Genomic DNA, 12,180 nt, shown 5'->3' on the forward strand with positions numbered 1-12,180 from the left:
TGTTCAAGGGCAATTAGGGATGGGCAATAAATGCTGGACCATTATGACAACCACCATGAATGAATTAAAAAATAGGTGCTGCATTTCTAATGAAGCATCAATCAGAGGCCACATCTACCTGTTCTGCTAAATTGTATGGCACTATTTAAAGAAGTGCTATAAACTGTCCGAAGTAACATTTTCCCCCCTCTACCAGCACTATCAAAGGTCCATTTAACTGATTATTTTCTGATTTGAGATTTTTTCAGTGTGTAAAATGGGTGTCCAATGTACTTACAAATAACTGTTCTCCAAAAAAAAATTGAATTTGATGTTAATGTTACAAATATCACTTCTGTTCTCAATCGGGTGCCGTTGTGGCTTCACGCTTACAGTATTTGTGTAATGTGGATATCCTCCTTTAAGATGTTCTTAGCTTTTCTGGAAAATACAACTGAAATATGTTTTACTTTTCACTGAAGCCTAAAGCCAGGGCGTGCAATGGTTAGCACTGCTGCCCCACGGCACCGAGGACTCTGGTTCGATCCCAGCCCCTGGTCACTGTCCGTATGGAATTTGTACATTCTCCCCGTGTCTGTGTAGGTCTCATCTCCACAACCCAAAGATATGCAATAGGTGGATTGGCCACGCTAAATTGCCCCTTAATTGGAAAAATCAACAATTGGATCCTCTAAATTTATTTTAAAAAACTGAAGACTAAAGCAGCAATGGAATGTGTAGTTCGTGTTCTTGCACTCCATGCCTTATCCTTCATTACCCTGCCATCTGCTGGCAAAACAGAAGCATTACAAAAATGATGATTGTTGGCACTTGTAGGCGAACGTAGCTTACCAGACCCCACCATGTGAATTGTTTTTACTTATTAAATTTTGAACTGAATTTAAAACTGGTTTCTCTTTCTTGTAAAAAAAAAAAACTTTAAAATTTAAATGTCAGATTACTCACTGTTTAAATGCCTTTTAAGTGATGTTTAAAGGATTTCCTGCCATGTTTTCACAGAAAAGGTGACCTTGGACCACGTGTGCTGAAAGGGGTCATGCGTGTTGGTGTGCTGGCAAAAGGATTGCTTCTGCGTGGTGATAGGACTGTCAATCTTATCCTGCTGTCAGCCTACAAGCCTACAAAAGCTCTTCTGGAAAAGATTTCAGCTAACCTGCCCAAACAACTCCTGGTAACCATCTTCGAACTTCATGCATACTGTACATAATCATATTCTGTGTTCTGATGGATATTGGAGAAATGCATTTTCAAAGATTGTGCAAAGCATGAAGATAATTGTGTAAAGTGACTTATTTTATTTTTTTTAAAATTTAGAGTTCCCAATTATTTTTCCAATTAAGTGGCCAGTCCACCTAACCTGCACATCTTTGGGTTGTGGGGGTGAAACCCACGCAGACATGGGGAGAATGTGCAAACTCCACACTTACTGTGACCCGGGGCTGGGATTCGAAACCGGGTCCTCAGCGCTGCAGTCCCAGTGCTATCCACTGTGTCACATGCCGCCCTGTGTAAAGTGACTTATTTACTGTTGTAATACCATTTCATTTTATTTAGAGATTTGAAAGCACTTTCTGCTGCTGTTCTATCTCTTTTTTAACTGATTGTGGATGACTATTTTCTTGCCTCCTGTTCGGATATGATTTCACGATATGATTGCACTTTTGTACCTAAGCCAAGAGTGCAACTCTAGATACAAAGCTTGTTTGACTTTTGAGAGTGAAATATCACTCCAAACTGAATTCTATATGTCCAATGTACACAAACACACTTTACAGTAGAATAATGATATGGGGCAGGGCCAGTTGCTGAAATCAGCCAAATACTTGGTCCTGGCTCAGCTCAGGATTATTTATTCATTGATGCTGTTTTGTATTGTTTGCATTGTACAACAGAAGGAACCTCGTGAAAGATTTTGATACAATTGACCTTTTTTGCGGTCTTGAGCTACAGATATTTCCACAGAAATAGTTTGCATTTTTATTTCACAGACCGTAACGGAAGAGACATATGAATTGAAAACCTGCCCCAGTGAATCTTGCATCTTCCTTTCTACGTGTAAAGAACCCAAGATGCAGGTCAAAATTTCACTGACATCCCCTGTCATGCGAGACGATGTTGTGAAGGATAAAGGTGAGATTTGTAAAGCCATTTTAAGTAACTTTGCAAGAAAAACCTACGGGTCACTGGCATTTACCTGAATCACTGGGCTGGAATGGAGTTTGGCCATAATTTCAAAATGGCATGGAGAGAATACAAGTGTAACACAACCTACCTCTAAAGCAAGTAGCATAAACCTTTTTCTTTGCATTGGTTTTGTGCTTACCGTTTAACTTCTTCTTCTTCTTCTTCTTCTTCTCTCTCCCCCCCCCCCCCCCCCCCCCCCCCCGGAGTGTCCTCGGCTCTGCTCAGCTCACAGTTTCTCAGTTTGTAACTGCAGAAATCCTGTTAACATTGTCATGGCTTGTTCAGTATTTCAACTCTCGTTTGCACATCACTGCCATCAACTAACTGCTGTACTTTGGGACTATCCCCTCTTTATTTTTAAGATGCAACCTCTGTCCCAGTCCAAGATCCATCAGATGTATTGAACAAGCAAAAATGCCTTGAGGGTCTGGCTGCCCTTCGTCATGCCAAGTGGTTCCAGGTAAAAATATGCTGTATAGTTTATTTTTCAGTATTTGTTAGCCGCAGCCAGGGACACTGATTTATGGTGACGATCAAATTCCATTTTTATTGGGGGTTCTGTGATCCCTACCTGGCTTTAGAATTGTTTCACATAATTTGATCAGACTTCAGTTAGAGCTATAAGTTTAAATTGAGTGACTCGATCAAATTTGCTTTTGTTTCTAAAAAGACAGGGCAGGGGCAAATACTGAGAATCTGACAGAAATTCTGGAAATAGAGAAGGCCCCTCAGCATTTGGAAAGAAAGAGCGAAGTACTCCAACTCCACCAATGAAGGTTCCATAACCAAACCTTTAAATTGTCTTTTTATCTTTCCAGCTGCTGATGACCCAGGGTTTTTCTCCATTTTTTGTTTCCATGTTATTCTATTGAACTCCAACAATTTTAGCCGTGTTTTAGGAATCACTGTGATGCTAGACAATTGATCAGCGGCCTTTTTTATCCTCTCATCCTTTTTATTTGGGAATCTTCAGAGCCAAGGATATTGCCGATCTGTTAAACTCTGCAGCTTGTGCATAGGGGCTTACTTTGTCTTATTTGAAGCTTTTATGGATATTTTTCTTCATTTTCAAAAGTTCACGCATGTGCATCATGCTTCTGTGGTATTTTCAGGAGCACGGTGCTGCAGCAAGTGAGGGTAGTTGTGTGTACTGGACAAGTGGGTGGGTGGAAAGCTAGCCCCTGTAAGACTGGTCTCCTGACAATGCGAGAAGCCTTGGACATGTTTACATTTCTCTAACTTGTTGATGGAGTCTACACTTCTCTAACTTGTTGATGGAGTTAACAACCAAGTAGGCACTGTAAATAGATGCGTATGGAGCAGAATGAAAATGTTAATATATGTGGAATTAACTTGCTTTTCAATAACCCTTTATCATATTTCCCAGAACAGCTCAATGTGCTTTCTTACCAAAGTGTTTCCAAAATGCAGTTACTATTGATAATGTGGGTGTAGGTGTAGCTAATATGTGCATTTTTGAGCAACAATATTACAATTACATGACCAGTGATTTGTCATGGGGTACGGCCTCGTGCATAGTTTTAATAGGCAATATATTTTTAAAACGCAAGTGTTCCAGTATAGCTACAACACTAACACCTGTCCAATAATATGGCCGCTCTCATTAACGCTGGCTCTCAGGCTCGGGCCGCTTAGTTTCTGGCCGGTTTCCTTTTGACAGCTACCTGGAATCTTTGAAATGTTAGTTTTCCATAAATGCATGCCCTTTGTCTAAGGGGCACCTGTTTAATGTTAGCAATTTTAAAGATTCTAAAATACTAACTTTGGTCAAAAACAGTTTCACAACCAACTGTAGTCTCTGAATTACTTTTAGTACATGTCAAGCCTCTTGTGGGTTGCGAATATAAAAAATATATGTTTTGTTACTTACAAGTTAACTCTGCACTGTGGATTTGACATTGCTGGGTAATTATAATTTTCTGTCCAAATTTGAAGGCTAGGGCTAATGGCTTGCAATCCTGTGTGATTATCATACGAATTCTACGTGACCTGTGCCAGCGAGTACCAACGTGGGGAGCCTTGCCAGACTGGGTGAGTAGGCATATACCATGTGCCAAATCTTTCACATTAGTTTTCTATTGTGATAATCATCTTTACTCCTCGCCAACACTTTGCAGCAGTCTGGTACTTCCCAAGTTATTTATGTGCGAGACTGAAAACTAGAACTTCAGTTAGCTATTCATAAGAACAAATATGGTTCATTTGAATCCTCCCCTTATTGGGTGCTCCTTTAGGGGTCACTGGATAATGATCAAGAGTGGAAACGCCAGCTAATGGATGCTGTGGTCAAATGAATCCATTGCAGATTATATTTGGTATTATGAGGAGAAACTGAGAATGATTCCCGTCTGGTCCTTTACATTATTCAGCACCTGTGTTCAAAACTACAGCCCTACAAAGCCATAAATAGGAGCAGGAGTAGGCCATTCAGCCCATTGAACCTTGTCTACCATTCAGTAAGATCATGACTGATTGGATGGTTGCCATAACTCTACTTTTCTGCCTGTCCCCATAACCCACCACTCTATTGTAGATCAGAATTCAGTCTTAACGCGATCATGAATTCTCTATGGAAGGGAATGCCAGAGACTAACAACCCTCAATGAGAAGAAATTCCTCCTCATCTCGATCTTAAATGGGTGACCCCTTATTTTGGAACTGCGCCACCCAGTTCTACATTTCCCAACGAGGGGAAACCTCTCCGCATCTGCCGTGTCAAGCCCTCTCAGCATCTTCTGTTTCAATAAGATCATCTCTCATTCTTCTAAACTCCAATTGGTATCGGTCCAGCCTGTTCAACCTTTCCTCATCAGTCAGCCCTTTCATACCAGGAACCAGTCCAGTGAGCCTCATTTCAATTGCTTCCAATGCAAATATGTCCCTCCTTCAGTAACGAGACCAAAACTGTGCACCAAACTCCGGGGCATTTGTAGCAACACCTCCTACCTTTATACTCCATCTCCCTCCCATTTGCAATAAAGGCCAACGTTCCATTTGCCTCACTAATGAATTGCTGTACCTGCATGCTAACATTTTTTGATTCAGATGTGAGGAATTTCAGATGCCTCTGTACAGTAGCATTTTGCAGTCTGTCTTCATTTAAATAATATTCTGCTTTTCTCTTCCTGCTGCTAAAGTGGATACACTCTCATTTTCCCTCATTGTACTCTATCTGCCAATTTTATGTCCACTCACTTAACCTATCTATATCCCTTTGCAAATTCTTTATATCCTTCTCACAAAGTCAGCAAATTTGGCTACAGTGCAGTTGGTCCCTGCATCCAAATCATTAAATATAGATCATAAATAGATTAGGCTCCGGCATTGATACCTGAGGCACCGCCCTAGTTACAATTTGCCAACTCAAAAGTGACACTTGCATTGCAACGGCTGAATCGCTGTATCCTGATCTTTTCCGGAACACTCAAGATAGCAGTGAAAGTGAGTTTTTTTTTTAAAGCATGTGAAAGATGCAGTTTCTTCATGCCTCAAGTCTAAGCAGCAGCTGCCAAGTTTTACTTTTGGGCCTCCTTTTTTCATTTATCTGTTGATATTTTCTTTGACTGCAAGGATATCTCCCATGTCTCTCACTAGGCCATCGTCAGCTCACTGCATACAACTTAATCACTCATAAAGAGGCCTGATGATTTCCTTGTGCTGCCGCAACTGTCTTTTCCTCTGAGTTCACAGGGCTTTTATGCAGAGTTTGAACTGGCTGGTAATGCAGCTTGTGTGTTTGAGGTGAATATGTTTTTGTGCTTGATATTTTATATTGAGCTACCCACTGCCAAAAAAGCTAACTTTTTGGTATACTGTTTATGACACCATTGGAAAGTAGGTGCAAGTCAATTGTAACACCATATTGCTTTTTGTAAACAGGCAATGGAACTGCTTGTGGAGAAAGCCATTAGCAGTTCTTCAGGCCCTCTGAGTCCTGGCGATGCGATGCGGAGAGTGTTGGAATCTGTTGCCTCTGGAGTTCTCCTTCCAGGTTAGTCTCTCTTGCTTGCTTTGGGTGATGGGGAGATAAACAATCTTCTTCCTTCGCCTTGCACAGAATATGAGCAATCCATTGTGTTTTAATCAAAATTATATGTTGAATGTATGCTCAAAATGAGATGTCAGATTTGGGAATGGGATACTTTATTTCTGGGCACCCATGATGGTATCGGGGTCAAGATTAGTAGCTTTCTGCAGCGTTAGGACGTGAGCGCAAATATCCAAGCTTTCATTACCTAATGCAATACATAGGACACACTGCACTCAGGTGCCTTCTTTCAGATGAGATGTTAAACATAGGGGGCTGGTTTAGCACACTGGGCTAAATCGCTGGCTTTTAAAGCAGTCCAAGGCAGGTCAGCAGCACGGTTCAATTCCCGTACCAGCCTCCCCGAACAGGCGCCGGAACGTGGCGACCAGGGGCTTTTCACAGTAACTTAATTGAAGCCTACTCGTGACAATAAGCAATTTTCATTTTTCATTTCATTTCATATAGTGAATTATAGTGTTATAGAATTATAGATATTCATATAGTGAATATCATTTCAATAGCCCCGTTTGCTGCTAGAATGGATGAAAATTATCCCATGGCAATATTTTTAAAAAGAACAGTGAAACTATCCCCAGTGTGCTGGCCAATAATTATTTAAAATCAAACATCATAAAACAGATTATCTGGTCATTATTGCATTGCTGCTGTGTGCAAATTGGTTGCCACGATTCCTACATTACAGAAGTAAAAACACCTCAAGTGCTTTGTTGGCTGTAAATATGAAAAGAACTATATAGATGCACTATATAGATTTTCTTTTTAAAGCTCTTAACTGGTATCTTAAGCCAGCAGTGGTTACATCCATTAGTTCCATTAGCACTGCCCGAGCAATATGAATTATCTTCAACCTTCGATTTAAAAACCCCTGCTGAATAGTAGTATGCCTTTTTAAATTTCCCGTGCTAGCTATTCAATGGCCTCTCTGCGAAGGGTTTCCCTCAAATTAGGAACCAACACTTCTACGAAACCATGCCCAATAGGAAATAGATTGAGATGGCCCTGAACTCATTTCATGTCGGCTAACAAAAGATTAACCAGATTGCCGTGACTGGATTTGAGTCTAGGAGATGAAAGGACAACGTTTCACCCACTTTATAAACCTTATAACTGTCTGCCATTACACATCTGTACCATGGTTTAGAAGAGGAAATTGGAAGAGAAATGCAATGAGCAATTTGTTGTGCCTAATGGTACATCAGTGGATTTGGATTTAACATGCAGGATGATGAACAGATACCTGTAGCGTGGCCATCTAAGTCTTTTATTTGGGGTTGTAGTCTTTCCACCTCGTGTTTTTAGGAAAAGAAAAGAAAATAGAGCATGTAGGCAGCAGAATATCATTGTATTATGACTATGCATGTGTATGTTGAATTTCTTCTCCATTTTAGCAATCCTTTGAATGTTGGATTGGTTTTTATTTGTACTGACTATTGTGTGAAAAGCTCAGCAGAATGAAGGTATCTATTTTGTATTGAACATTCTCAAAACTACAGGTGGATGTTAATTTCCTGTTCTCCTTCCCACCCCATCCCGGAAGTAAAACAAGCCAAAATAGTACTAAGCATTTTTTAGTCCAACTTTGTTCCTCTGATAGATGCTGGTGCTATATGACCAGCTTTGATAAGTGACCAATGGCTGAAATTATAGCCCATGGGTGATGGATCCTCCACGGAGAAGGAGGGATAATCTTCCTGCTGTTCGAGGAATAGGGGGATGCCATGTCTAACAAAATAGGTCTTTCAGGTGCGATTATATTGGGGTGTAGAACTTTGTACCAAAACTTCCCAAATACTACTAGCATCATCTGCTAACTCCCCAAAGTGATGCACGTAAGGTTTTTGGTGACATGAGAATTATAGGTTTGTAACTGTTCTATCACTAGATGCAGTAAAGAAGTGTCCAAGTGGTAGCCCTTGTTGTGTATTTTTTAACTGAAGTCTGATTGTACAGTTTAACCAGGGAATGCAATTGCTTGCTACAGATGGTCCTGGACTCCTGGATCCCTGTGAAAAAGATCACTCAGATGCTCTGTCCTATATGAACCATCAGCAACGAGAGGATATTACAGCTAGTGCACAGGTGAGGTTTCTGCGCTGGGCAGACATCCATTAAAACAAGGTGTTTTTTTCTACAATCTTATGGAACAGAGTACAAAAGCAGGGAAATTATGATCCTGTTTGACCTCCACTGGAGTTCGGCATCCAATTCTGGTAACAACATTTCAGGAAGCATATGAACGCATTAGAGAGGACAGAGAAAAGATTCTCAGTAATTGTTCCATGGATGAGAAATTTCAATTTCCTGGATAGATTGGAGAAACTGGGGCTGTTCTCCTTAGAGAAGAGAAAATTGATGAGATTTGATAGAGGTGTTCAGAGATTTGAAGGATAGATCATGGGAGACTGTTCCTCTTGGCAGAAGGATCGAGAACCAGGGGGCACCAATTTAAGGTGATTGACAAAGGAAGCAATGGCTGCATGAGGGGTACAAGCTTTTCAATCCACAAGTTGCTCGGATCCGGAATGCATCACAAACGAATGTGGTGGAGGCAGTTGAACCGGAGCTTTCAAAAGAGAATTGGACAATTTTCTGAAGAGAGAATTTGCAAGGTTATGGTGAAAAGATAGGAATTGGGTGAGGCGAGTTGCTCTTGCAGAGAGCCGGCACAGACGCGACAGGCCAACTGGCCTCTTCCTGTACTGTCACCATTCTATGATTACATAATCAAGCATCATCAATGCAATGAGAAAATGAAACTACCTTTTTAATATCAAAGTTCTTTTAATTTTGCGACTATAAGTTGTGCATTCACTTCAAAAAAACTAAGCTGTAAGGCACTTTACAAATGGGGGGAAAAAATTAGCACAAATCCAAAATGAAAACACTGCTAGATACACACAACAGGCCATTCAGTATCAAAGAGAGAAAAGACTACTTTGGGTGGAAACCAGTTTTGTCATGGAGTAACATTTTGTTGTGAATGGTTTTCCTTTTGTTTCAAGTGCATTTTTCCAATTTGTTGTGTTCAAGGAGTGAGAGGTATCCTGGAGAAAATGACTGCTGATCATTTAAAATTAATTTTATCTTCGTCTTCCCAGCATGCATTGCGGTTGTTAGCGTTTCGGCAGATTCACAAAGTTCTTGGGATGGACCCACTACCCCAACCAAAGCCTCGGTTTAATATGAGAAACCGCAAACGGAGACGGGACACCAGTGAAACAGCGGAAGGCGAAGGGGAAGGAAAGAAAGACAAAAAGGACAGTGACGCAGGAGACGTCTAGACTTGTTCTAAGCGATGCTAAATTTTGAAGATTTCAATTTTTTTATGAGTTGCTGTTTAGTCTGAGACATTTGCAATTTTAGTGTTTTACTTGAATAACAATGTACTGTAGATTTGTTTTAAACTGTGCTTTAATGAGTATTAAATTGCATCATTCCATAAAGATCATGTTGCCCACGGCAACAGCTCCCCATCTCTTTCCTCCCACTCTCCTCCGCCGCTGCCCCCAGTAAATACAACTTTTACCAAATGAGTTAACCCAGTCTGGAAACCCATCTTTCTCAAGATTTCAAAACCAAGGTGACTCCATGCTTCCCTGGCTAGGCTTTCTGTCGTAAACTGAGAACAATTGGTAAGATATTTTAATTGTATTCAATTGAAAGATGGGGTATATTTTTACCAGGCAACAAGTGCAGGACGTTAGATGTCCCCTTTTTGTGTTAGTGGTTTTTACAGTTCGCACAAATGTAACTGAATGCAGATACCTCGAGTACCTATATAACTCTTAGCTATATTCTATGTGAGCACGTTGAGACCTGTTTTAAGTAAATAAAACTTGTGCAGACATCAGAAACTTAGCATTTGGTTGTGGTTGGTGTACATCAGATTTGTGGCGCACCATTCAGAAAATTGGGAGGCCTTTCACTGTGATCATGGAGTCTGGAGCCCCGTGCCAAACATGAATATCGCGATGCTGTTTCCTGGCTGAAAGCATACAGTTCTGACAAAACTGGTGAGATAGGTTTTGAACTTTAGAAATTGTTTTTGGAAAGATTGGTTTAACTGGCCTAACTCCTACTAGGCTCTTCTGCTTGGGTTGAAGTTGCCTATCTCCAGTACGTTTCTCTTTTCGGTGATGACAGACACCGTGTCTTTTCCCAATTGCATCTTTCATTTTTCTGAAACACGACAAGAGGGCATGTCATTTGGCTCGATATTGAAGTCTTTTCTTTTTTGTCGCTCAGCTGAGTAAAGAAAAAATTCTCATAACTACTGTAAACCACCCCAGCATGGATTTTCTTCAGCAGTGATCATCACCCATGTGTTCGTTACGATACCTTTTGAGGTGCTGTAGTTTTTTTTTTTTTGCGTCCTTTCAAAAGTTCCTGTTATCTATTTCCAGATTTCCACATTTTGGTGATTAAAATTAAACAATCCGATTTTCCAAGACCCATTTTCATTCAAAGCACTTGAGAATGGGTTAATCTGGCAAACCTCCACAGGACAGATTCCTAGTTCACTACTGACCAGTTCAGTGTTTTTTAATGTACTGATCTGTAATCCTATCTGTAAAAAAATAAAGTATGCTAATAATCTGGTTTGAAGACAAATATTTGACAATGGAATCATCTGTTTTAAAAATAACCTTCTGTGAATTGAGTTCCCTAAATTGCATGGGAGTCGACAACCTGGTGGAGTATGGGCCTGGCGGGAGGGGTGGTGGTGGTGGGAAGGGAACGGGCTTAAAGACAAAGACCTTTTTTAAAGTAGCACTCCAACTGATTTTTGTTATTGTCGGACTCTGTCTGCCTTGTGGCACATTTCAGTTTCTCAATGATTGTTCCCTGCAGCGGGTTGGGTGCTGAATTCTGTTATGAACTGTGGGTGATATCACGACTCAAGACAGCTTGTGCACCAAAATTGCCTGACACTCATAAGTGTAAAATCCCTTCTAATGTGCATAAAATGTACAGTTAAACTGGTTACACTATTCACATTTGTATAGGTAGGAAATGCCTCTCGCACTGTATGCGTACCCAATACGGTTTCACCTATTGAAGTGTTATTTCTATTGAAATGTGGCTTTGTCCTCAGCTCTGTGGTATTTAAAAATGTGCATTCAACTTTTTGTCAGCTGTGTATTACGATACTGAACTAGCGTAAAAGTGCTAATGGAAAAGAAAGCAGTGTAGAGGATCTCTGTAATTGGATCCTTTTTATGCTTTGAGGTAGCTGTTGACACACTGCAACTTTATGAAGATAACTGGGAAATAAAATCCTTACTGAACAATTGTATGTTCTGATTGTGCTTTTTTGTTGCATCCAGAATTTCTGTAAATATGTTTTTGAATTTCACTGCATAGTGGCTGATTTCCCAGTGAGGTGCTGGATTTGTTTGCAAGACATACTTTGGTAAGTTAATAAAGTTCCTTCAATGTAGTATCTGTTTACTGAAGGGTAATTTTTTCCATTTATTGTCCTCCACATATCTGCTGGATTACACAGTCAGTAATTTGGGGTTGTGCATGGCTGGGACAAGTGTAAGTATTCCAAAAAGATTTGTGCATTGGATTCCATGGTCTAGTGAGGCCATCATACAGTTCAATGCTTATCCATGAATCAGAAAAGTTGCAAGTGTTGATTCCTAGTTGTGATATCCCAGTAACTATCTTCGAGATCCGATTGTATGTAAGTTGATCTCTGTCACTGAGCTAAGGAGGCTGAAATCAGTTCACATTCTCATTCCTGATCTCTATCCAGTTAGCCTTGCTTTGAACTGAATGCATGTTATCTGGCAAAATCCGATGTCTTCTCTTGCAAAACAATACAGCTCCAACACCACTTGAAGCTTGACACTATCCAGGACAAAGCATCCCACTTGATTGGAATCCCTTCCAGAAGAGTTTAATCTCTGCCACGGATG

The 12,180-nt window shown here is 40.4% G+C and overlaps 1 protein-coding gene across 9 annotated transcripts in view; it reads left to right on the forward strand.

Annotated features, from left to right (window-relative positions):
- LOC119953153 (zinc finger RNA-binding protein-like) overlaps window positions 1-11,696 on the forward strand; it is a 65,653-nt gene extending 53,957 nt beyond the window's left edge. For all 9 annotated transcript variants that reach the window (XM_038777064.1, XM_038777066.1, XM_038777065.1 and 6 more), the window contains 7 exons: window positions 1,000-1,171; window positions 1,989-2,130; window positions 2,547-2,644; window positions 4,141-4,236; window positions 6,085-6,196; window positions 8,238-8,335; window positions 9,355-11,696. In XM_038777064.1, coding sequence (XP_038632992.1) covers window positions 1,000-1,171; window positions 1,989-2,130; window positions 2,547-2,644; window positions 4,141-4,236; window positions 6,085-6,196; window positions 8,238-8,335; window positions 9,355-9,537 — 901 coding nt within the window. In that variant the 3' untranslated portion in view covers window positions 9,538-11,696. The remainder of the gene's footprint in view (window positions 1-999; window positions 1,172-1,988; window positions 2,131-2,546; window positions 2,645-4,140; window positions 4,237-6,084; window positions 6,197-8,237; window positions 8,336-9,354) is intronic.
- Window positions 11,697-12,180: the final 484 nt, after the last annotated feature.

The sequence above is a fragment of the Scyliorhinus canicula genome, chromosome 18, assembly GCF_902713615.1.
Source record: "Scyliorhinus canicula chromosome 18, sScyCan1.1, whole genome shotgun sequence".
Lineage (NCBI taxonomy): Eukaryota > Metazoa > Chordata > Chondrichthyes > Carcharhiniformes > Scyliorhinidae > Scyliorhinus > Scyliorhinus canicula.